General features: G+C 45.7%; 2 protein-coding genes across 9 annotated transcripts in view; one reads left to right on the forward strand and one right to left on the reverse strand.

Annotated features, from left to right (window-relative positions):
• Positions 1 to 8,403, forward strand: part of LOC110499878 (proline-rich transmembrane protein 4) — a 58,609-nt gene extending 50,206 nt beyond the window's left edge. Inside the window, exon 3 of the mRNA XM_036957138.1 lies at positions 5,461 to 8,403. Within this exon, the coding sequence (XP_036813033.1) occupies positions 5,461 to 7,520 (2,060 nt within the window). The 3' untranslated portion in view covers positions 7,521 to 8,403. The remainder of the gene's footprint in view (positions 1 to 5,460) is intronic.
• Positions 8,404 to 8,800: 397 nt separating this feature from the next.
• LOC110499883 (inosine-5'-monophosphate dehydrogenase 1b) overlaps positions 8,801 to 26,801 on the reverse strand; it is a 28,651-nt gene continuing 10,650 nt past the window's right edge. For all 8 annotated transcript variants that reach the window (XM_036957139.1, XM_036957140.1, XM_036957144.1 and 5 more), the window contains 12 exons: positions 22,283 to 22,331; positions 18,847 to 18,948; positions 17,811 to 17,885; positions 17,377 to 17,671; positions 16,986 to 17,185; positions 16,293 to 16,383; positions 16,021 to 16,116; positions 15,222 to 15,365; positions 13,710 to 13,854; positions 12,228 to 12,371; positions 12,044 to 12,127; positions 8,801 to 10,789 (listed from right to left, as the gene is read on the reverse strand). In XM_036957139.1, coding sequence (XP_036813034.1) covers positions 10,768 to 10,789; positions 12,044 to 12,127; positions 12,228 to 12,371; positions 13,710 to 13,854; positions 15,222 to 15,365; positions 16,021 to 16,116; positions 16,293 to 16,383; positions 16,986 to 17,185; positions 17,377 to 17,671; positions 17,811 to 17,885; positions 18,847 to 18,948; positions 22,283 to 22,331 — 1,447 coding nt within the window. In that variant the 3' untranslated portion in view covers positions 8,801 to 10,767. The remainder of the gene's footprint in view (positions 10,790 to 12,043; positions 12,128 to 12,227; positions 12,372 to 13,709; positions 13,855 to 15,221; positions 15,366 to 16,020; positions 16,117 to 16,292; positions 16,384 to 16,985; positions 17,186 to 17,376; positions 17,672 to 17,810; positions 17,886 to 18,846; positions 18,949 to 22,282; positions 22,332 to 26,801) is intronic.

The raw sequence follows: 26,801 nt of genomic DNA on the forward strand, positions 1-26,801 counted from the left end.
CATAAAGCTTAGGCCCCTCACTCAGACCACAACCATAGTCCTAGCAAAATTCTTGCTTGAGAAATGTGTCTTTGCTAAGAAGCTATTTTTTATATTTTTTTTTACAATTTGAATTGAAAAAAATAACAACAAGGTACTTAATTGTTGCCCATAAATGATTTGATATTGAGATAAAAACAGATGCATTGGGCATTTAAGGCATAACCTCTGACGTAAGTCTGATACTAATCGCTCAACTTCTGTTGAACTATGGGAACCTTACAGTATGTTCGATCCGAGTTGGATCTTTGTCAGGTCATCTTTTTCTTGAATACGTTCTTCTGTCCTGCACCTGATGAGTTGGAATTTCCTTCTTTTTCTCTATTTTCTAACCATCTACAAACATCTCTGTCCAAGCTATATTGTAAAGTAGCTTGTTATTGACTATAGTGTCTACATACATACATACGCACGTACGCACGCTGTTGGCATTGAATCCGGGCAATAATATGACATCCATATATGTGACTGACTGTAAACCTGAGGGGTTTTGTCACAAGTGGAATGTAGACTATAACTAGGCAGCAACACGCGATGGAACGGACCGGACTTCGCTGTCCCCGTCACACGGCCACATTCCAACGGGGGCGGGTATCCAGGACGGCGGACTGGCTGACTCGCTGGACGCTCCGATGGGCGATTAATTGACCCGAGCGAGACAGGCAGGAACCTTTGGCTCTAGTCCAGAAACCCCAGTCACGTTTTCCACTGTGCCCGCGGGGCAGCTAGGGCATCGCCCAGGAAAGTAAACAAACGGGTGGAACAAGCGACTGGCCTGCCACAACATGACCACCCTTATCTGTGGCAGTTGTCTCGCCTGGCACTTCCTGTTTGTGTGAAACTCTGCCCACATCTCCCACACTGTGCAGACAGGGTGTCTGGTATGACAATATTACATCATTATTGTTAGGACACTACTTCTCGTCTCTCCTGTAGTAATAGCCATCTTCAAAAGGAATCTTTTAGTGACAGATAAGGAACATATCAGGCACCACCTCTTATCATAACATTATTACAATTTAACTACTGTCTGTAGGTGTCATCATCAGGGATGGTTCCAATGAGTTACTGACTCATACAAGTGGCTGAAAAATAGTGGGCTGAAGCAACATTAATATTCTATGGGGGTGCCATGTTATTGCTTTTGGGGAGGGGCACTGATTTGTTATGGGAGTGCCCAGAACCCCTGGCAGCCAGTGTAATTCTAACCCTGTCAGAACAAATACAATTTATTGTTCATTTCACCCTCCAGATTAGTTGAGTAATAAGCTGTGTCAGAGCTGTTAGTGTGCTGATTCACCTCAGTGGATTTTAGACGAATACAAGACTGTTGTAACTGCAGAGTCTGCTATATATTCAGCTGAACGGACACTCATTAAATGTGCAACTGTGCAAAACCTAAAGGGAATGTATCAATAGCCATGTTGTGCTAGGGTATACTATATCCTACAGGGGACTAGAGAGAGATAGAGAAACATCATGGAACGATGCACGGAGGAACCTCTTTAAACACTTTTCATTTCTGCCCATTAAAGATTCAACGGACCTAATTAAAAAACCCTGCATCAGGGAAAAACAAAGCCTCTTAAAACATTGGCAGTCAGTATTTCACAGCATTAGTGCCATGATTAAAGCCACAGTCGCCCGTCTCGTAACCGTCTGTCAGAGGTTAAATAAAAATGGTGACGTCGTGCCGCGAGACAGATCGCTCATTCAGGTTCATATTTCCCAGAGCTTGACGGGTCCGTCATCAACTCACACCGAATCTCGGGAGTCGGTGGCTGAGCACGGAATGAAGACAAAACGAGTGTCAAAAGAAGACAATCAGTACTCTGCAGGACAGCGCTGAGGTTTATGTTGAAGCCCCTCTTTAAAAGGATCAGCCACTCGAGTCAGGCTTTGATAGAAATGTTCAGGGGTCCGTGTTGTGGTTTGGGCTTCCTGAATAGAGTGGAGAGGTTTCTTTGGTCGGCGAATGAGAGGGACCGGCGAGGCTGATGGGAGGTGGAGAATACAGTCTTAATGACAACCTTTCTACAACACACCATGTTAACAGGAAGCACTCTTGCATTAAACTGAGAAAAGGGCACTGGGTTTTGTGTTTCAGCATCCTCAATATGATTGCAGGGCCACATGCATGCACACCATACCCAAAGCTGTTCACATTAGAGCTCAATTGCCAGGCAGTGTATTTAGACAGGGAGAGAGAGAAGGGGCAATGCGGGAGGAAGAGAGAGACACACACAAAGATGGGGTAGAGGTTATGAGAGGAAGAGAGAGCGTGTGTGTCAGAGAGAGAGAGAGAGAAAAAGAAGAATGGTCTTCGAGGGAGGAAACAGGACCAGTATAGAAGAGACGTCACAAACAAAACAGTCCATTACGGGTCTGGGACTGAGACGGGGTGGGGAAACAGACAGCTACCATACAACACAATCAGAGGAGCTAGGGTCTCATATATCACAAGAGAAAAGGGACAACTTAAATGTATAAATACATTACTTAGTTTTGTGGTACAGAAGTTTGTACATAAATCGAGGTTGCATACCAACATGCAATCAATGTGCCAACAGACATGACGTATCTCATTTTGCCACACGTCTTTATCATCCAAACTGCATTTTAGTACCATACAGACCACATTTTGAGACCATTTGACAAATGCCTGGGCTGTATTATACAATATTCAAAAGCATCCTTATTTTAATCAAATCCAACCCACAGTCCACTTCACACCACTATCACAGACAGACGTTTCACAGAGTCACAAGGTACTCTACATCTAGCAGCCTACAAATCACGCAGCTCTGTAACTGCTAGTACCTCCCTGTATACCAGGATATCCTGCTCGTTTGTCTCCGTCTCTGTAGCCCAATAAGGAGCCTGGTGGGAGGACGGCTCATAATAATAATGTCTGGAACGGAGCAAACAGAATGATACCATCCCATTGATTCTGCTCCAGCCTTTACCACGAGCCTGTCCTCCCACATTAAGGTGCCACCAACCTCCTGTATATTATATCTGATAGGGCTGGGCTTGAATGACTGATGAGGCTGTGTGTCTGTGTCTGGATACAAGATGTAATTCGGCCTGTTTCGGCCTGTTTTCACATCTTCAATAGGAAGAGTGAGGAGAAGCATGGAAATAAATGGGTACCCGCTGGTCTGTTTGATGTCCTAGCTGATCTGTTTTACTGAAGTGGCATTGATTGAGGATAATGCTTTGGCTAATGGCTATTATGGACGTCATGTAAGATGTTGGCTGTCGAAGTCTGTAAAGCTCGCTTTGAAAAGGAAGAGCCTAAATCCGTGCGAGGGAAACTGTCGCTGGTGCCCATCCGTGATGCATTTGTTTGTGTGTAATGACTACTAGGTAAACACATCCAAGTCATCTTCCATATATTGATCTTACCAGTATACATGCATTGACCTTACCTACATGCATTGACTTGGCGCTCAGCCCACATGCTTTCACAGACTTGGCCCTCAGCCCACATGCTTTCACAGACTTGGCCCTCAGCCCATTAGTGTCTAGGCTCGAATGTTGAGTAAACATTGTGTATTCTCATGTGTGCCTGTTTAGGATGGACTCTCTTGGGTGTTGCCCTCTGCTGGTAAATTGTATTACTATGCTGTTATCAGAAAACAGCTTCCTGAGGACGATTTGGCTGTGCAGCATTGATCTACAGTGCATTGCGAAAGTATTCGGCCCCCTTGAACTTTGCGACCTTTTGCCACATTTCAGGCTTCAAACATAAATATATAAAACTGTATTTTTTTGTGAAGAATCAACAACAAGTGGGACACAATCATGAAGTGGAATGACATTTATTGGATATTTCAAACTTTTTTAACAAATCAAAAACTGAAAAATTGGGCGTGCAAAATTATTCAGCCCCTTTACTTTCAGTGCAGCAAACTCTCTCCAGAAGTTCAGTGAGGATCTCTGAATGATCCAATGTTGACCTAAATGACTAATGATGATAAATACAATCCACCTGTGTGTAATCAAGTCTCCGTATAAATGCACCTGCACTGTGATAGTCTCAGAGGTCCGTTAAAAGCGCAGAGAGCATCATGAAGAACAATTAACACACCAGGCAGGTCCGAGATACTGTTGTGAAGAAGTTTAAAGCCGGATTTGGATACAAAAAGATTTCCCAAGCTTTAAACATCCCAAGGAGCACTGTGCAAGCGATAATATTGAAATGGAAGGAGTATCAGACCACTGCAAATCTACCAAGACCTGGCCGTCCCTCAACTTTCAGCTCATACAAGGAGAAGACTGATCAGAGATGCAGCCAAGAGGCCCATGATCACTCTGGATGAACTGCAGAGATCTACAGCTGAGGTGGGAGACTCTGTCCATAGGACAACAATCAGTCGTATATTGCACAAATCTGGCCTTTATGGAAGAGTGGCAAGAAGAAAGCCATTTCTTAAAGATATCCATAAAAAGTGTCATTTAAAGTTTGCCACAAGCCACCTGGGAGACACACCAAACATGTGGAAGAAGGTGCTCTGGTCAGATGAAACCAAAATTTAACTTTTTGGCAACAATGCAAGACGTTATGTTTGGCGTAAAAGCAACACAGCGCAACACCCTGAACACACCATCCCCACTGTCAAACATGGTGGTGGCAGCATCATGGTTTGGGCCTGCTTTTCTTCAGCAGGGACAGGGAAGATGGTTAAAATTGATGGGAAGATGGATGGAGCCAAATACAGGACCATTTTGGAAGAAAACCTGATGGTGTCTGCAAAAGACTTGTCTTCCAACAAGACAATGATCCAAAACATAAAGCAAAATCTACAATGGAATGGTTCAAAAATAAACATATCCAGGTGTTAGAATGGCCAAGTCAAAGTCCAGACCTGAATCCAATCGAGAATCTGTGGAAAGAACTGAAAACTGCTGTTCACAAATGCTCTCCATCCAACCTCACTGAGCTCGAGCTGTTTTGCAAGGAGGAATGGGAAAAAATGTCAGTCTCTCGATGTGCAAAACTGATAGAGACATACCCCAAGCGACTTACAGCTGTAATCGCAGCAAAAGGTGGCGCTACAAAGTATTAACTTAAGGGGGCTGAATAATTTTGCACGCACAATTTTTCAGTTTTTGATTTGTTAAAAAAGTTTGAAATATCCAATAAATGTCGTTCCACTTCATGATTGTGTCCCACTTGTTGTTGATTCTTCACAAAAAAATACAGTTTTATCTTTATGTTTGAAGCCTGAAATGTGGCAAAAGGTTGCAAAGTTCAAGGGGGCCGAATACTTTCGCAATGCACTGTATATTTGGGACGGTCAGATGGCCACAGGTGGATTTCACATGTCAAACCTCATGACAAATGGCTTTTTAGGAAACGATAAACATTTTATGGAATCTAAATTGAAATTCTATATTTTCCCATGTTTTTTTCAGGTCCCCTTCCTGATCCTGAAGACTGGCTGTCCGACCCAACGGGTAGTGAAACCACCTACCTCCCAGACTGCAATCAGGAACATTCGGGAATCTGCAACATCTCCAACACCTGGGCACCGCCCACCACCTCTGACGTCCTCCCCACCGCTAACACCCCCTCCACCAACCAATCAAATAACCCCTTCCTGATTCCGGCCCGGCCCATGTTCGTATCCCTGCATTCTGATTGGAACAGCGCCATGGCCGCCTGGGGATTAGCCTGGGATGCACACGTGTACGGTCTGGGCTCCATCTTCGCCATGGTGACCCTGGCCTCGGCGCTCAACCTGCTGTGCCTGCCCCTGCACTGCCCTTCCGGCTGTGGCTACTTCGCCCTGGTCAGCGTCTTCCTCCTGGCTGCAGGGTGTACCAGGGCTTTCTCCCTCCTCTACGATGCATACGGCCACCAGGACCGGCTGCCCTCCACCGAGGCCTCCCTGCTGCTCTACGAAGCCCCGTTCCCCTGCCTGACTGCAGCCTTCGGCCTGGTCTTCCTGCTCCTCTCTATGCGCTCCAGGATGCAGCTATCCTACTCAGCCTTCCAGAGACCCTGTTTCCTGGCCTGTCTGGTGTTGCTGCACTTCGCAGCAGCTTTTGGTCCTGTAGCACTGCTGAGGCTCTACCAGAGGAGGGCACCCTTCTGCCTCTTCATCTCGCTCATCTCCCGGGGAACGTTTGTGGCGCTGGTTTCTTTTCTATCGGTCGCCTATTTTGTGTTTTTCTGCTACGTACGGGCGGACTCAAAGCACATTTACCACCTGAATAACACCTCGCCCACGCCAGCTGAGCGATACAACCGCTGTCCGTTCGCAGAGAGCAGGGACTGGGACCGTGCGGCTGCGACAGTGTGCCTTTCAGCTCTGTTCTGCCTGGCATGCGCCGGGCTGCAGCTGTACGCCATGCTCCACTCTCTGGGGCTCGCCGGAGGAGCAGATGTGTTCCGCCCCTGGCCTTGGTGGACCTTCCAGCTCAGCTGCAGGGTTTGTGAGGCCGGAGTTTGTCTCACCCTAGCTCTGGTGGTGGCCCAGCCAATCTACTGCTCTGACCACCTTCCCCAGCCTGGAAGCTGCTGGACGGAGCTGCTGGCGATTAAGTCGCCCATTATGCCGGGAACCTACCAGTGGACCCTGAGCCAGCAGGAGAAGCTGGCCATCTGCGACATTGGGCACGGGGAGACAGAGTGCCTACCCCTCTACACGCTGATGGATGAAAGGCTAGGCAGCAGCTTGAACGGCCTGGATCTCCTGTACCACAGCAACCGGGCCTTGGCTTACAGAGACCTGGACCTGAATTTGGATCTGCCTGGCTCCAGCAAGCCCGAGGACAGGTGTGGTGGAGAGGCGTCCGGGGGTTCCTCCTTCACCAGCGACTCCACGGCTGACCTGCGGCCGCCATCGCCCATCAACCTGCGCCGTAGTATTGATGAGGCACTCTTCAGCGAGGACCTCTTTCCCATAAGCCTCTTCAGACCGTCCATACCCTTTTGCTGCAGTGACCTGTCACTCAACATCCCCTACTCCACGTCCACCCTGCCCAATAGTGGCCAGGTGCTTCGAGAGACCCTCTCAGCTGACCCAGGCCTGTACCGGACGACCTCCTGCGTGGAGATGGCCCCTCCTCCCCCAACCCCTCTACCAAACCGACCTATGGCAGGCGACACCATCCTGGGTGCTCCACCATCTCCCTCCCTGTCCTCCAACTCCTCTTCCCCAGAACGCTGGAGGGGAAGTTCCTCCTCCTGCTCCCTGTACAGACCCTCATTAGGGGGGTCCTCTCTGGTCCTCTGTTCCAGCCCAGAGGGGCACGCCCAACCCCCATCCCTAGGCGGCAGCTCAAGCCGCATTACAGCCTCCAGCCACCAGGGCTCACACATGCAGAGATACTATCGCACACTGGGGTCAGCCTCACAGGAGAGTCTTGACCTAGAGTCTGAAGCGGACCGGTCCGTACAAGAGGAGTTCATCAATGTCTGCAGACAGATTGATGCGATGAGCATCTGCAGTGAGACAATTGACCTGTAGGCAGAGCTCTCAACAGTCAAGGGCTAAAGACTGAGGACTGGACTGAAATAAGGTGTTGTGAAGAAGGATTCAAGATGGCGTCACGATCTGTAAGGAGCAACGAGCGGTTTGATTCATCAGGCTAGCCTTCATTGTCAAGAAAGGTAAAACAGTGCGTAAATGAACTGAGGGTTTGTTTCAGAATGTTGACAAGAGTCTTAAGTGCCACATGCCAAGGGGAAATTTGTGACATTTTTTTCCACATTTGCTATTGAATGATGAAGTTTGATACGTTAATAAAAGTTGCGTTTTCCTGTGCATTTCAAGAGGGGCACAGGAAAGCAAAATACATTTGTACAAAACGTTTTGCATTCAAATAAATAATACTGTGATTGAAATAAGCACTTAATAAACGACTACTGAAATCTTGTTTTAATATTTTAGCATACTCTTATCCAGATTGTGAGTGCATACATTCTCATACTTTTTTTCCTTCTCCATACTGGTCCTCTGTTGGAATCAAACCCTGGTGTTGCCAGCACCATGCTCTACCAACTGAGCTACACGGGACTGTACTTTACATTTTCATAGTGTAAAATTGTTATTCAATGCCAAGTTGTTTCAATTCAGTCAAATATATTGTGTTTGTGAGCCTCTACATGAAGAATTAGACATGTTAGAGATGTGCTTTAAGATCCATCCAATAAAGGAAAGCTTGATTTGAACTAAAGGCAACATTGTAGCGGAGCAGCAGTGAACTATACTGGTAGGATAGCACCGATACTATTGTGCTTTAACTTCGGACTGACACACAGTACATTTTATATGAAGCCGCTTGATATTTTATTAATGTTTAAAAAATATTTTACTCAAAACATGATTAAATAAAGAGAAATGTCAACAATTAAGTGTGCATGTTTTGTTTTCACCAAGTTTCAGGTCATGTAGTTCAGGTATCTTCTATAGTTACATTTGGGGATGTTATATTTGACAATGCAATATTATTTTTGCACCAGTTGGCTGTACATGCCCCAAAACACCAGTATTTTTACTTCATAGTTTGATCTCCATCTTTTTAAATTAGGTAGACAGTTTGTATCCAACAATTTTACTTCCACGACTGACCAAAACTCATGACTCTTGTCCCTCTGCAGCAGACACATGGTGAGAAATATGTTTGGAACATTGAATCACAATACATATAGAATCGTAATACATATCGTATCAGCACACAAGTATCGTGATAATATATTGTATCCTGAGGTCCCTGGGAATTCCCAGCCTTAATAACAACCCACAAATCAACATATTTGGACTTTTATTGTTTTACAGCATTAGGGACCGGTTTCTGTTGTAATCCCATTGTAAACAAGGCCTGTTTCATAGTCAGTGGAGATTCTCATAACTAAAGGTGGGAGACTGCAAACAACCATTTCAAACAGGATACAGGTATATAATTCTCCATACATCTTCATGTACATATTTACTTAATATTCATGTCAACTGTAAGAGTACTGATAGTCAAGTGAGGTCCCGGTAGGGCAAAGTACATTAGCACAAAACGGAAAGAAAGTCACTCCTACAGCTTCGAGACATCCTAAAAAAAACATCTGGCAAAAAGAACAGTTTACGAAAAACGTTAGAAAATCTATTCCTACACAAGCTGAATGATATAGATACGGTATCTCAGTGAGAAAGGGGGTGAGGAGGATGTATAGCGCCATGCACATACAACACAGTTCTTACGGGAATTTAAGACTTTCCGTCGTGACAACCCCCATTTCAAGGCATATCTCTGGTAATCAGAGCAGGTCAAAGCTGCTAGCAATTGGTGCCACAATCTGGGACAGGGGTGGAGCGAGGGACTACATTGCTGGCGATTCGTAGCTTTAAATTTGGGCTTTTAGTATTAATAACACTACAGTGTAACAGAGAGCATGTTGATACATTTGGCAGTATGTAGGGAATTAGAAAAAAGCGGAATATAAATAGAGCCATGTTGAGGCTTTAAAAAACTAAAAAGCCTACATATCAAAACCCTTCATGCTCCTTCGAGCCCCTGGGACTTTCTTCAGCAGAGATCGTCAACTAGATTCAGCCACGGGACGATTTCTTGGGTGGATGGGCAGGGGCCGGAACATAATTACAAATCATTTGTAGACTGCAAATTGACCGCAGGAGGTCCAAACAGATATAATATAACTTAAACAATAATTTCAAACCCTGCTTACATTTTGTATACGATGACATCTCTGTATTATCTGTAGGAATACTTGGGAACAGATATCCCAAATTAAAATCACTTGGTTCTGATTAACTGGTGTTTTTACACTCTTTTGTTCCAAGCATAATAATTATTTATTTATTTACTGTGGGGGCGGGGGCAAATGAAACAACGTGGGTCAAATTTGGCACGGGGGATGCCAGTTGGGGAACCCTGCTTTACAGCTTTTAAATCAAACAATTTTTCTTGAAACTCGTTTCCTTCCAGTCTAAAAGATTATCGTATTACCCATTGTTTACCGGCACTGTGATAGGCCACTAGTTTATTGGTTCACGTCGACTAAGGGGGGTATGACATGGCCACTACGGCGAGGGAACGTCACCTAGTCTAGAGTCCCAGCCAATGAGTCTGTCAGTTAAATCACAGTCAAAAGTTTAACAGAACAATCTACTTTTCTCAAAGCAGTTAACATATTTCTGCATAAACAGAGCTAACTACATAGATAAAGGAGGATTGCCACAATACACTTGCACACAGAGTAGCAAGACAAGTGTTTTTCCACATATATATATATATAGTTTGATTGGGATGTTTGTGGCTTCTGATGGAGGTGTCGGTACGAGCAGATCCCAGGGAATACAGAGGGGTGACAGCATGGCTCTCTCAGTTTCACCAGGAAGAGGAAGATAGCATAACAGCACCTTCTTCACTGAGTTTATCCTCACACACTCTCTCTCTCTCTCACACACACACACAATCAAATACTTCCTTCAACACGCTCTCACACACACCAAGGGGACCGGTATTCTGGGAGGGGGTTATGGTGAAAACCCTGATGTTCCGCTTCGTAAGTGCAAAATCCTATGTTTCCCAGGTGATGGTGTTTGTTTTGCAGGTGTTCCCCCCCAGACCTCTCCCGTGGGGTGTGTGGGGAGTCGGCAGGGAGAGTGATGAGGTGGGTGTCAGATGTGGCGGTTACGTTTGGTCACAACGGGGGTGGGGGCGTCGGGGGCGGCCCTAGTCCGCTTCTTTCTGGCCCCTCCATCAGTAAAGTCGTTTCTCGTAACTGCAGAGAGAGAGGGCATCGTGAAAACACAATGATACCATCAATCAGTTAACGATAATCAATAATATAACCACACAAAACAATTCCTATCACCTGCTCTAAAACACACAGAACAATTCCTATTACCTGCCCTAAAACACACAGAACAATTCCTATTACCTGCCCTAAAACACACAGAACAATTCCTATTACCTGCCCTAAAACACACAGAACAATTCCTATTACCTGCTCTAAAACACACAGAACAATTCCTATTACCTGCCCTAAAACACACAGAACAATTCCTATTACCTGCTCTAAAACACACAGAACAATTCCTATTACCTGCCCTAAAACACACAGAACAATTCCTATTACCTGCCCTAAAACACACAGAACAATTCCTATTACCTGCCCTTAAACACATGAAACAATTCCTATTACCTGCTCTAAAACACACAGAACAATTCCTATCACCTGCCCTAAAACACATAGGAATTGTTCTATCACCTGCCCTAAAACACACAAAATAACTCCTATTACCTGCCCTAAAACAACCGGATAGAACTTATCAATGACCCTTTCTTACTGCATCAGCTATCAATCTGTCTAAGCAATAAGATACTGATTCAATTATAAAACAAAGATTGACAAATCCCATTCAATCCCCCATCATCTTGCCAGTATACTTATTACAGGGTTATCTGCCCTATGGATAACTGGGGAAGGAGAGGATGGAAGGAGGCTAGTGGACAGAGAGAGGAGACAAAGCTTCCCATAATTCATCCCCATTCAAAGATGAAATACGTAATGGCGAGCACCCCTCCTCCCACTAACAAGATAATAGTCTGAAGGGGAACGTCACATCGCCATATTAGCCGTCCTTATAGGCTAACTGCCAGATTCAAACATCAAGATGGGAAGCACTTATCTAAAGGTAAGATTTACATTTCCCACCTGGATCATTTAAATCAACAAAATCAAACTTAGCCTTTCAATTTAGAAACAAGGGGAGAGTTGTTCTACATGCAAATGGAGATGTGGGGCCCACCACTAGGACACACCCTTCACTTCACAGGTCTATGTACGTGTACTTACATGGAACAACAGAACATCTATGGTGAAAGACAGAGAAAGAGGACTGATGTCTGAGAAAGAGGCAACACTATCAGTCGTAGAAAAGTCATGGCTATCTACTGCTACACACACATTTCAATTCCACTGTGTGTGTGTGTGTGTGTGTGTGTGTGGGGGGGGAGACAGAGTCCAACGTACGAGTGAAGCCCATGGACTCCTCCTTCCACCTGAGCAGACGTGGTCCTCTTCTCAAACTTCAGCTCTCCAGAGTACATCATGGAGCTGTGGAAAACAACACAATATCAGAGATCACTCAGTCACACACACACACTACTATCAGAGATCACACACACTGGTCCCCTCTACCTCACACACAACTCACCGTAGAACAGAGAGACTCTTGGCGCCGATGTCCTGACAGCCATGTTGGATGCCAGCGATCAGGTAGGGGATAAACTTGTGGATGGAGCCCTTGTCCTGAACAGAGCCGGACACACCCTGAGCCACCTTCACCTTGTCCCCTTCACTGTAGAATCAGCCAGTCAGAACACAGAGACGGGTTAGACACTGCTGTAGAATCAGCCAGTCAGAACACAGAGACGGGTTAGACACTGCTGTAGAATCAGCCAGTCAGAACACAGAGACGGGTTAGACACTGCTGTGGATTCAGCCAGTCAGAACACAGAGACGGGTTAGACACTGCTGTGGAATCAGCTAGTCAGAACACAGAGACGGGTTAGACACTGCTGTGGAATCAGCCAGTCAGAACACAGAGACGGGTTAGACACTGCTGTGGAATCAGCCAGTCAGAACACAGAGACGGGTTAGACACTGCTGTGGAATCAGCCAGTCAGAACACAGAGACGGGTTAGACACTGCTGTGGAATCAGTCAGAACACAGAGACGGGTTAGACACTGCTGTGGAATCAGCCAGTCAGAACACAGAGACGGGTTAGACACTGCTATGGAATCAGCCAGTCAGAACACAGAGACGGGTTAGACACTGCTGTGGAATCAGCCAGTCAGAACACAGAGACGGGTTAGACACTGCTGTGGAATCAGCCAGTCAGAACACAGATGGGTTAGACACTGCTGTGGAATCAGTCAGTCAGAACACAGACGGGTTAGACACTGCTGTGGAATCAGCCAGTCAGAACACAGAGTCGGGTTAGACACTGCTGTGGAATCAGCCAGTCAGAACACAGAGACGGGTTAGACACTGCTGTGGAATCAGCTAGTCAGAACACAGATGGGTTAGACACTGCTGTGGAATCAGCCAGTCAGAACACAGAGACGGGTTAGACACTGCTGTGGAATCAGCTAGTCAGAACACAGATGGGTTAGACACTGCTGTGGAATCAGCTAGTCAGAACACAGATGGGTTAGACACTGCTGTGGAATCAGCCAGTCAGAACACAGAGACGGTTTAGACACTGCTGTAGAATCAGCCAGTCAGAACACAGATGGGTTAGACACTGCTGATGGACAGCGAAATTCTCAAATGAGAGCAGCTTAAACCCAGGAAAGTTGGCATCATTTGTTTTGAGAAAATGACATTTGTCATATATTGTATTACAATGTGAACCGTCTGAATGAAGGACAAACCAATAAAATACATGTATATAATCAGACATAAAATATTAATTTCATTCAACAGCGATTAACAGCAACTGTTGATGTGCAACAACTTTGTTTACCTGGTCTTCATTCCAACCCTCCTATGAATTCTAGTAGTGTCTGATCAAGAGTTAGTCCCAAATGGCACCCTATTCCCTATGGCCCCTGGTCAGAAGTAGTGCACTATACAGGCCAGGGAATAGGATGTGATTTGGGCTGCAGCTCTAGTGTGTGATGTCCTCCCTACCTGAAGTAGCGTTTCTGGCTGCTGGTGCTCTTCTCCATGGCGTCCAGAGAGCCCATGCCGCGGTACTTCTTCAGCCGCACGCCGTCCGAGAAGAAGTACTCCCCCGGAGCCTCCGTGGTCGCCGCTAGCAACGAGCCCATCATCACTGGGGAGGGGCGGAAGAGGTCATAACCAACCAAGGTCATTGGTTGGTAAGCATTTATCCAACTAATTGTCTGTACGGCTAGTTTTTGTTACATCGATTAGCTTCACATTGGCTTTACATTAGCTTTGATTACCATCAATCAGCTTTGAATGAATTAGAGGAATAGACATGAGATCAACAGTGGATTAGAGGAATTGGCGTGAGATCAACAGTGGATTAGAAGAATAGACGTGAGATCAACAGTGGATTAGAGGAATAGACGTGAGATCAACAGTGGATTAGAAGAATAGACGTGAGATCAACAGTGGATTAGAGGAATAGACGTGAGATCAACAGTGGATTAGAGGAATAGACGTGAGATCAACAGTGGATTAGAGGAATAGACATGAGATCAACAGTGGATTAGAAGAATAGACGTGAGATCAACAGTGGATTAGAAGAATAGACGTGAGATCAACAGTGGATTAGAGGAATAGACGTGAGATCAACAGTGGATTAGAAGAATAGACGTGAGATCAACAGTGGATTAGAGGAATAGACGTGAGATCAACAGTGGATTAGAGGAATAGACGTTAGATCAACAGTGGATTAGAGGAATAGACGTGAGATCAACAGTGGATTAGAGGAATAGACGTGGGATCAACAGTGGATTAGAGGAATAGACATGAGATCAACAGTGGATTAGAGGAATAGACATGAGATCAACAGTGGATTAGAGGAATAGACATGAGATCAACAGTGGATTAGAAGAATAGACGTGAGATCAACAGTGGATTAGAGGAATAGACATGAGATCAACAGTGGATTAGAAGAATAGACGTGAGATCAACAGTGGATTAGAGGAATAGACGTAAGATCAACAGTGGATTAGAGGAATAGACGTGAGATCAACAGTGGATTAGAGGAATAGACGTGAGATCAACAGTGGGAAACAGAAAACTAGCCCAAAGACATCAAGATACTGTAATACTATAGACCTGGGCTGTTCAATTCTGTTCCTGAAGGTCTGAAAAACTTCTGGTTTCTGGTTCTACCTGGTAGTTAATTGCACTCACTTGGTGTCCCAGGTCTGAATTAGTCCCTGATTAGAAGGCGAGGATGAAAACCAGAAGTGTTTGGGCCCTCCAGGACCGACATTGGACAGCCCTGCTATACACCTATTTTAGCCTATGAAATGAACCACATTGACCTAGTGCATGCTATAAAAGGGGTTAATGGAGGATTAAGCTAATGAATGAATGAATGAATGAATGAATGGGTGAATAAGTGACAACAGAAGAGTGAATGATAATGAATGCATGACAATGAAAGAGAATGAATGACTATGAAAGAGTGAACGCATGAATTAACAAGTGAATGAAAGGTACCTGTGGATGCCCCGAGTGAGAGAGCCTTGACCACGTGACCCACGGTCTGAATGCCACCGTCTGCGATGACTGGCACACCGAAACGTCTAGCATACTCTGCCACCTTATACACCGAGGTGCCCTGAGGCCGCCCGCACGCCATCACTACGGGAGACGGAGACAGGAAATGCGTCACCTTACCATGGTAACATATCCTATGACCGGTGTAGTCAGGCGGTGTTCGGTTGGGCCCGATGGATGGATGTATTTTTTTACAGAAGTAATATCAGAATCAAGGTGTTCAGTTAAAAAATAAACAGATTGAATATGTTCTTCCAATAAGGATGTTTGTTTTGCGCTTGAAAAACGTTTGCCATTATTTGCTGAACGTAATGCTGTGGAGAAAGTCGTCGCCACGGTAACCAAGAGCAGAGCCTTCATAAATCACCACGGCGACAGAGACTAGCAACCAGCGTAGCATCTTGGTTGGTTACTCGCTGCTCTGATCCTTCTCCAGTTTTGCTGTGTAGCTTCAGCGGTTGACCTATACATTAGAACTGATCCAAAGCCAGCTGCTATGGGTAGAGAATCCTATGCGAATTATCACATTTCTATTTAACATCACTACACTCATATATCATAACATTTAGACGTAATACTACAATTCCAAATCGCACGCAATGTGTAGCATTCTGGGTTGGGTCAATTCCATTTCAATTCCGCAAGTGGGTTGAAATATAAAACCAGCAACAGTCCTCTCCTGCATTCAGATGTGAATTGATCCTGTAAGGTTGATAGTATCAGGGGGTGGGGTCACTACCTTCCTGGGTGATACAGATGGAGCCACAGCCCATGCCCACTCTCAGAGCGTCCACTCCTGCATCAATCAGGTTCTTGGCCTGGGCTGCCGTCACCACTACAAGAGACAAAACACAACATCATCAGAAGGCAGGAAAAGAAAGGTTTAGTGTGTAAGTGTCTAATGTATTTTCCCCCCCAAGACCGATCTTGATAGCCTCTCAAAGATCTGAAACTGGATGGCTGGAAGTGTCATATAGTGATAAATCCTGTCCCAGCGCTCCACTCTCTCACCGTTCCCTCCCACCACCTGCAGCTCGCTGTACTTCTGTTTGATGTAGTTGATCATGTTGACCTGATACACAGAGTTGCCTTGTGAGGAATCCTGCAGAAACAGAGAAAACAAGTCATGTCTGCACTGCAGTGCCACGGTCTACTGCCATTTAGACCTGAAACCCAACCGTAACTCGCCCCTAACCACCATGTCCACCAAAACTGTATGACCGGGGCCTCCCGGGTGGCGCAGTGGTTAAGGGCGCTGTACTGCAGCGCCAGCTGTGCCACCAGAGACTCTGGGTTCGCGTCCAGGCTCTGTCGTAACCGGCCGCGACCAGGAGGTCCATGGGGCGACGCACAATTGGCCTAGCGTCGTCCGGAGGGTTTGGCCGGTAGGGAAATCCTTGTCTCATCGCGCACCAGCGACTCTTGTGGCGCATGACTTTCAACCTTTGTCTCTCCCGAGCCCGTACGGGAGTTGTAGCGATGAGACAAGATAGTAGCTACTAAACAATTGGATACCATGAAATTGGGGAGAAAAAGGGGTAAAATTCAAAAAAAAAAAAAACAACTGTATGACCAGCCTGATCACCCCTAACCACCATGTCCACCAAAACTGTATGATCAACCCCTAACCCAACCCTCCCATCTACCGTAATCTAAACCCCATCTGGATCCTAACCATAACCATAACCCCAACCTCAAACCCACCAGTACGACCACGTCGACCCCAGCCTGCATCAGTAGGTCCAGTCTGTACTTGTCGTCGTCCCTGGTGCCGATGGCGGCTCCGCACAGCAGCTGTTTGCGAGAGTCTTTGGAGGCCAGGGGGTAGTCCCTGTTCTTCTTCAAGTCTGTCCTGGCGATGATGGATACCAGCTCATCACTGTCGTTCACGATGGGCAGCTTGCCTGGTGGGGGTGGGGGGGAAGAGAGAGCGAAGAGACTTTGTAATTCTGCCATCTAACCTCAAACAGTTCATAAATGACCTCGTACAGCAAACCAAAGACAATCTAATCAATAATAAGTTGAGGATGATACAATAGAACAATGTACCAGAAAACAGGCCACAATAGACTCCTAGAAGGACCGACTGGCTCACCTTTTTTGCTCCGCTGTAGAATGTCGTTAGCCTCTTTCAGCGTGACACCGGCTGGAGCCACCACTAGCTCCTCCCGCTTAGTCATGGCCTCCTCCAGTGGTCGGCTGTGGTCCTTCTCGGAGAGGAAGTCGATGTCTCTGGAGGTGATGATGCCCACCAGCTTGCTGCCCATCTTGCCAGTCTCGGTGACAGGGATGCCAGAGAAGCCGTGGCGAGTCTTGGCCTCGAACACGTCCCCCACCGTGTGACGCGGGCTCATTACAAGAGGGTCTGTGATGAAGCCCTGCTCAAACCTCTGGACAAACAACAAATATCTGTTAATAAACCATTGTGTCTATAGATGCACTGCAACCCATTTAATACCAATCAATATAAAATGATGCAAGTCATTAACTACAGGGTAAATGCTTTCATAGGCGTTTATGGGGTCTCACCTTAACCTTGCGGACCTCGTTGGCTTGGAATTCAGGGGTGCAGTTGTGATGGATGAGGCCGATGCCTCCCATGAGCTAAAGGCATTAAAAAACACCCGACAAATAAAAAACCCTTTTGGGAGAAGGAATACTGTTTATGGTACGTTTCCCCCCAGCAACACAAAACCCTTTTTGGAGAAGGAATACTGTTTATGGTACGTTTCCCCCCAGCAACACAAAACCCTTTTGGGAGAAGGAATACTGTTTATGGTACGTTTCCCCCCAGCAACACAAAACCCTTTTGGGAGAAGGAATACTGTTTATGGTACGTTTCCCCCCAGCAACACAAAACCCTTTTGAGAGCCAGAATACTGTTTATGGTACGTTTCCCCCCAGCAACACAAAACCCTTTTGGGAGAAGGAATACTGTTTATGGTACGTTTCCCCCCAGCAACACAAAACCCTTTTGGGAGAAGGAATACTGTTTATGGTACGTTTCCCCCCAGCAACACAAAACCCTTTTGGGAGAAGGAATACTGTTTATGGTACGTTTCCCCCCAGCAACACAAAACCCTTTTGAGAGAAGGAATACTGTTTATGGTACGTTTCCCCCCAGCAACACAAAACCCTTTTGAGAGCCAGAATACTGTTTATGGTACGTTTCCCCCCAGCAACACAAAACCCTTTTGGGAGACGGAATACTGTTTATGGTACGTTTCCCCCCAGCAACACAAAACCCTTTTGGGAGAAGGAATACTGTTTATGGTACGTTTCCCCCCAGCAACACAAAACCCTTTTGGGAGACGGAATACTGTTTATGGTACGTTTCCCCCCAGCAACACAAAACCCTTTTGGGAGAAGGAATACTGTTTATGGTATGTTCCCCCCCAGCAACACAAAACCCTTTTGGGAGAAGGAATACTGTTTATGGTACGTTTCCCCCCAGCAACACAAAACACTTCGATTGGGGCAGATGTGGAAAGCGCACAGTAATTTCTAGCATAGAGGACACACATATATTTTTTACTGGCTCGCATGTCAGGCTGCAAGGTCTCACCGCCATGGCGATGGCCATCGATGACTCTGTGACTGTGTCCATGGGGGAGGAGATGAGAGGCGTCTTCAGGGTGATCTTCCTGGTCAGGGCAGAGGTCAGGTCCTGGTGGAGAAAGTAAGGAGGACATCTTGGCTCAATAACCCACAACATGTTCAGGAAATCAGTCACTCAGCACACTAGATGATATTAAATCAAATCAAAGTTAATTTGTCACGTGTGCTGAATACAACAGGTGTAGTAGACCTTACAGTGAAATGCATACTTACAAGCTCTAACCAATAGTGCAAAAAAGGTATTAGGTGAACAATTGGTAGGTAAAGTTATAAAACAGTAAAAAGACAGGCTATATACAGTAGTGAGGCTATATACAGTAGCGAGGCTACATACAGACACCAGTTAGTCAGGCTGATTGAGGTAGTATGTACATGTAGATATGGTTAAAGTTACTATGCATATATGATGAACAGAGAGTAGCAGTAGTGTAAAAGAGTGGGACACAATGCAGATAGCCCGGTTAGCCACTATGCAGGAGCACTGATTGGTCAGCCCATTTGAGGTATTACAATCTGTTGCAGTGAGTGTAAATGTCCACACAGGAAATATACTCAATATTATTCATTTCTAATACAGAGGGTAAGTCATTTACTTCATGAAGAAAAGAGAACCTTGACCATCCTTGCTTGTTGCTTTCTCAGTTGTCCACTAGGGGGCAGACATGCTCCAACAAGCAAGTTTGTCCTGTGGATTGGCCTAAGGAAAATGGCAGCTTTTGGTCAAGGATCAGAAGCATGCTTTCCATGGCTGACTGGACGATGAGTCTCAAAGTCTCAGACGAGAGTTGCAACAGCAAGTAAAGAACATGCAACTGGAAAGCAGACATCGCCATCTGGCCTAAATGTAAATTATCAGGTGCTACATTTTATATGGGCTCCCGAATGGCGCAGCTGCATCACATCCGGCAGTGATTGGGAGTCCCATAGGGCGGCGCACAATTGGCCCAGCAACGTCTGGGTTCGGCCAGGCTAGGCAGTCATTGTAAATAATAATTTGTTCTTAACTGACTTGCCTAGTTAAATAAAATAAAAATATATATTTCTTTTTAATCTGTCATCAGAGAGACAAGACCGATGTTGCTTTGACTAAACTGATGCATGTGACTGAGGGGACCCAAGTCTTTCTGGAGATGTTTTGCACAATCAGGCTGTGTGACCTTGTTAGAAACTATCTGCCAACACACTGGGAAAGTTCCCTTTTATAAAATAAAACAATCACGGCCACTTCCACAGTCTTCTCAGCTGGGAGGGAAAACATGGCATTCCTCACCCATGAGAAAACCAGAGTGTGCATTTTATGACGTTAAGAGCTTCCCTCCCTTATCTTTGGCAAATATAAACTACCATACCAACTATTGTGTTTCTGAAATGGGGGGGGTGAAGAAAAAGACTGGACACTGGCAGCCATTTTGTTAGCTCAACTGCACCACCCTGCCAAATTCTACAAAGGGCTAACCTTTAAAATGGAGAGACCACCTCTGCACATGGTGTGACCAGCAATAATTTCCCCATTGAAACACCAGACAGAAGCCCACCTCACACTTATAAAACATCCCTGTGTGGAAGAGGGTGGGGGGGGGGGTCTATTTTAAACTAGTCTAAACAAGTATTATCGCATGAACTTTGACTGTATTCACAGTTGAGACAGAAACACAGGCTCGTCCAAGTTACCAGAGACTGACTCCACCGTCAAGAAAATAGGCCAGGTTACAACCCTACGGAGACTACCCACAACGCCACGGCAACAACGCAGACAGGCACCTTCCACAGCAGTAAGGGCTGTGTTCTAGTCTGGACAAAAAAGGAGATTAGAGATATCAATTAGATTAAAAACTCCTGATGGACGAGAGAGAAGAGCAGGGGGATTTCACATAAAGCCTGAGATTAACGCTCACATCATCCCCTGAGAGAAGAGTGAGCAACCAACCAACCAGGCACAACCGTAAACAGAGAGAGAGAGACAGAGAGACCAGGCGTGGGAGGCCATCTTGGTAAAAAATAGGGTGGCTAGGAGGTTAGGGATGACGAAAGAAGCTGGGAGTAAAAATTATTTTTGGAAAATCTGCAATTACAGAATGAGGTTTTGGCTTTGAATGCAGAGGGTTGTTTTGTGCATCTGTGTGGACACAGCATACTGTAAAGAGGCTTTGGTTTCAGAAGTGGCTCTGGCAAGGAGTGTCTGCTGAAATAATAAGGAATGTGTAGGAAGCAATACTGCTCCCACTTGGTGCACCCATAGTCATTATCCTTGTAGTTTTCAGAGATCTGGAAGAACCAGTCTGGGACGGCCTAGTGGTTAGAGCGTAGGGCCAGTAACCAGCAGGTAGCCTAGTGGTTAGAGCGTAGGGCCAGTAACCAGCAGGTAGCCTAGTGGTTAGAGCGTTGGGCCAGTAACCAGCAGGTAGCCTAGTGGTTAGAGCGTTGGGCCAGTAACCAGCAGGTAGCCTAGTGGTTAGAGCGTTGGGCCAGTAACCAGCAGGTAGCCTAGTGGTTAGAGCGTTGGGCCAGTAACCAGCAGGTAGCCTAGTGGTTAGAGCGTTGGGCCAGTAACCAGCAGGTAGCCTAGTGGTTAGAGCATAGGGCCAGTAACCAGCAGGTAGCCTAGTGGTTAGAGCGTTGGGCCAGTAACCAGCAGGTAGCCTAGTGGTTAGAGCGTTGGGTCAGTAACCAGCAGGTAGCCTAGTGGTTAGAGCGTTGGGCCAGTAACGAGCAGGTAGCCTAGTGGTTAGAGCACTGGGCCAGTAACCAGCAGGTAGCCTAGTGGTTAGAGCGTTGGGCTAGTAACCAGCAGGTAGCCTAGTGGTTAGAGCGTTGGGCCAGTAACCAGCAGGTAGCCTAGTGGTTAGAGTGTTGGGCCAGTAACCAGCAGGTAGCCTAGTGGTTAGAGCATTGGGCTAGTGGTTAGAGCGTTGGGCCAGTAACCGAAAGGTTGCTGTATCGAATCCCTGAGCTGACAAGGTAAAAATGGGTTGTTTTTTATTTAGTAGTTCTGCCCCTGAACAAGGCAGTTAACCCACTGTTCCCAGGTAGGCCATCATTGTAAATAAGAATTTGTTCTTAACTGACTTGCCTAGTTATATAAAGGTTATATGAAAAAAAAATGTAAAACTGGAGGACACTAACCAGTTCAACAGGCTAAGAGCAGCCTTCAACGTATGGCTTGTAACCTACCCATTACTCTACCCCATTACTCTACCCCATTACTCTGAACACTTAAGAGGAATGGGCTAGGGAAGAGGGTCTCAGAACAAAGTGGAATTGAGCCCATGAACAGAACAGTAGGCTGAAGCTAGGTCGAAGGGTAGCCTGTAGCTCAAAACCTATATTGAATTGTCTTAGCTTTCTGGAAGGTCTTGACAGTCAGAGAAGAGAGGACTACTCACCACATCGTCCGAGGCAAAATCAATGAAGCCCGGCAGAATCAGGAAGTCGCTGAAAGACAGACAGAGCAAGAGGTCAGGAGTCAAGGTTCACAGGTAGTCATGGCTAAAGAAAGATGGCTTAAGACAAGAGGACTACAATATTCATAGTGCAGTGCAATGCAACTGCCAGCCAACTGGTGACAGTGGGTCAGAAGTGGCCTATTATAAACCCCTCACCCCACCCAATTTCAACGTTTACAAGTACCTCCACCATGTTGGAGTTGGGTCCAAAGCAGGAAGTGTTGAAAGCCAAAAGGGGAATATGTGCAAATTAGCCCCTAGAACTGCTTCTTCGACCGAGCCTGGTAACGACATAGGGGAAACTAGTGCTCGCAATGGTTGAGGAGTCTGACCCGAAAGTTGCCTGTTGTATAAATTTGAATAAACTAAAACTACAAGTGAGTTTGCGTTAAGAACTAATAGAAAATGTCTTGATCCCAAAAATTGTACGTTCATAAGTTCGCCCTCTAGTGATCGCTGATCAAGCTGCCCCTTCCCTTTGCCTTGTACTCTAGTCTAAAGAGAAACACTGTCTCACCCTGTTCGTCCAGTGCTTGACAAAAGCATATGGGGTTCAACTTCATTTCTTAGACTGTATGAACACAATGGCAGGCAGAGAGAGAGCGGTAGAGAGCATGAGACAGAGGGAAAAAGAAGGATGATGTGTGTTTTTCAGATGGGTGGATCTGGTGGTTTGGCAGATGGGTGTGAAAACAGACAGACTGGACAGAGAGGGAGAGACGAATAAGTGAGTCTTACAGAGAGAGATTGGGAAAAAGTGAATACCATAATAAGAGGGAGGAGTGCAGGAGAGAATGGGCTCTAAATCAGATAGAACGGGAGGAACGAGCGAGAGAAACAAAAACAGAGAGAGAGAGAGAGAGAAAGAGAGAGAGAAAGAGAGAGAATGGCCCCCTGGCCTTTATCATCCATCAGACCATTCCTCTCTCTCCTCCGCCTGTGTGGGTGAAGAGATGGGGCCTAAAATATGTCTACCAAACGGGACAGGGAGGGGTCCGGCTGCAACCGCCAGACACCTCACAAACATCAACACAGTCTGGGACAGGGAGGCAGAGGGGAAAACATCTGCCAGTATTTAAGGAAACCACAAAACTCAGCTGATTCTGGATCAGCTCGCAATAGCCAGACCTACCCCTAACCAGCATGAGCCAAATGGTAAAAGGTGTCACTGGATCAGTTGATAAGTAGCCATTTCATTTATTTCGAGTTTTTGGATTTGCCACCAATTTCCATTACAGAATACAAGTTACAGTGGTCACTTAGGTTTAACCTGTAACCTATACTTAAAACTTCTTAAGGCTAGGGGGCAGTATTTTGACATCCGGATGAAAAACGTGCCCAAAGTAAACTGCCTGTTACTCAGGCCAAGAAGCTAGGATATGCATATAGAAAACACTCTAAAGTTTCTAACACTGTTAAAATTATGTCTGTGAGTATAACATAACTTATTTGGCAGACGATACCCCGAGGACAAACCATCCAGGAAAAAACGTTGATGTCTCTCGTTTCAATGGGTTTTCTATGTGGATCTACATTTCTAAGACACTTGCTTGAAGTTCCTATCGCTTCCACTAGATGTCAGCCTTTAGAAATTGGTTGATGTTTTTCCTTTGAGAAATGAAGGAGTAGGGCTGTTCAGAACGAGGGTCAAGTCTAGTGTACTGTTGTGGTTGGGGCGCGCGACCCGAAAACTCGCTCCACTGTGTTTTCGTCCGGTATTGAACACAGTTTATCCCGTCTTAAATTTTGATTATTTACATTTAAAAATACCTAAAGTTGGATTAGGAAAGTTGTTTTAAATGTTTGGATCAAATTTACAGGTAACTATATTAGATACTTTGTAGTCATGTGTGAGTTGGAACCGGTGTTTTTCTGGATCAAACGCGCCAAATAAATGGATATTTTGGAGATATAACGACAGAATTTATCGAACAAACGGGCCATTTGTGATGTTTAATGGACATATTGGAGTGCCAACAGAAGAAGATCTTCAAAGGTAAGGCATGAATTATATCGTTATTTCTGACTTTTGTGTCGCGCCTGGCGGGCTGAAATGTGATTTTCATGTGTTTGTTTGATGGGGTGCTGTCCTCAAATAATAGCATGGTTTTCTTTCGCCGTAAAGCCTTTTTGAAATCTGACACTGTGGCTGGATTAACAAGAAGTTCATCTTTGAACCGATCTATAACACTTGTATGATTCATGAATTGTTATGAGTATTTCTGTTTTTGAATTTGGCGCGCTGCTATTTCACTGGGTTTTGTCAAATCAATCCCGTTAACGGATTGGCGTGCGAAGGGATCACTAAGAAGTTAAGTGGCCAGGTTGACCCAGAATGCAACAGAAAATATGTGGAAAATGGGATCTTGATGAGTAAGACCTAGATTAGGACTTACCTTGTGGAGATGGCACACCTAAAAGCAATGAAATTGTTTTTTGTCCAGGTTCAAATGTATGTTTTGTCCACAGGAGTAAATAATTATATACGGCATTCGAGAAGAACTAACTAGAGTGTGACTTGGCACACGTGACACATTAGGGTTTTAAATACCAAAGACAACACTGGCTACCTTTCAATATGGTGTGCATTCGAATGTTGAATGTGGACAAATGCATGATGCCATTTCGGCCACACAAGTGCTGTAGACAACCACAAACTGCCCGAGTTAGACATTATTATGACCCTTCAGCCACTAAGTAGAGAAAGTGGGTAGGTCTGATTTAGAGTGCACTTACCTGTCTAGTCTTGCATACTATTAATGTATAAATATCTATTGCCTGACAGTTCTGTTATTAAAACCGCTTCGGGCCCTAGTAATGCTGGGTGCGACTTGATTCATCTTCATTTCATGCAGACAATTTGACACAAGCCTGGATAGCACTACTTCATAACGTGGTTCTACACTTCTGCAACGGCAGTGCACTGCACATGTAGAATTATGTCACGATTGTAATCTTTTCATTTCTCGTCCCTTTGCCACGTAAGTGGATTGAGAATACATTGTCTTCTACACCAATGTCCCGGGGGAGAATTGCGTTGGAGAGATGAGGGGGCTTGAATGGGGCTAATTAGAAGCCGAGGATGATTAGGTGGCTGTGATCATAAGACATCATCATGGAATCCTCCCATGAAGCCATTGACAGAAAATGACTGCATTGATGAATACTTTATGACAGGGGTAATATATGATAATAACATGCAGCAGAATCGTCTGCTGTACTAGAAAATGTTGAGTTGCTGAAAGAATATTGATCCAGCTTGGTGAAATGGCCTTGAGACCCTGACAGAGCATCTCAGCTCACCCTGATCCAGCTTGGTGAAATGGTCTTGAGACCCTGACAGAGCATCTCAGCTCACCCTGATCCAGCTTGGTGAAATGGTCTTGAGACCCTGACAGAACATCTCAGCTCACCCTGGTCCAGCTTGGTGAAATGGTCTTGAGACCCTGACAGAGCATCTCAGCTCACCCTGATCCAGCTTGGTGAAATGGTCTTGAGACCCTGACAGAGCATCTCAGCTCACCCTGATCCAGCTTGGTGAAATGGCCTTGAGACCCTGACAGAGCATCTCAGCTCACCCTGATTCAGCTTGGTGAAATGGTCTTGAGACCCTGACAGAACATCTCAGCTCACCCTGGCGAACACTTTCATAAGGGAGCGTATATTCAGCTCCAGCGTGTTTGTGTGGACAGTAAGCCTTCCAGATTACAGCAGCAACAGGTAAGCAAACACCTCAAAGCCAGTAGGCCTTAGCCAGATGTGTTCTCACTGGATCTTTCTCAATTTATCTTGCCTTTGATTCCTTGCGTCCCGTCTCCCCGCCTCCCTCTCAAAATACATTGGAGAAGAAAGTCAGAGGGGAGTGACTTTAGACCCTCTCCTTTAATAGGGTTAAAAAGGAGCCGAGGAGATAGGGAAAGATGAATTGAGATTGAGCCACTGTCGCCATGTTTGTGAGGCAGTGGTCTGTGGTTGCCATGTTTGTGAGGCAGTGGTCTGTGGTTGCCATGTTTGTGAGGCAGTGGTCTGTGGTTGCCATGTTTGTGAGGCAGTGGTCTGTGGTTGCCATGTTTGTGAGGCAGTGGTCTGTGGTTGCCATGTTTGTGAGGCAGTTGTCTGTGGTTGCCATGTTTGTGAGGCAGTGGTCTGTGGTTGCCATGGTGGAGACAGCTGTATGATACAGGAAATACGGGCCCAGACTTCCTCTGATGTCGTCCCCCGAGACGCTCACATGACAGTACCTCGGGCTAGTCATGTGCTCTGCCTTGCCTTTAAGCAGGACGTGCTTCATTAAGGAGTGGAGGGACTCGCCGGTATCACACACACTGCCTAATCAATTAACCCCTGTGAACTAGGTCTAACTCTCCATTCAAATGTGTAATGTAAATAGTGAATACACTTATTGTGTGGATGTTGTTAAGTCTGAACCATAACATTTAGTCATTTAGCAGACGTTCTT

This window comes from Oncorhynchus mykiss, chromosome 21 (genome assembly GCF_013265735.2).
Source record: "Oncorhynchus mykiss isolate Arlee chromosome 21, USDA_OmykA_1.1, whole genome shotgun sequence".
NCBI lineage: Eukaryota > Metazoa > Chordata > Actinopteri > Salmoniformes > Salmonidae > Oncorhynchus > Oncorhynchus mykiss.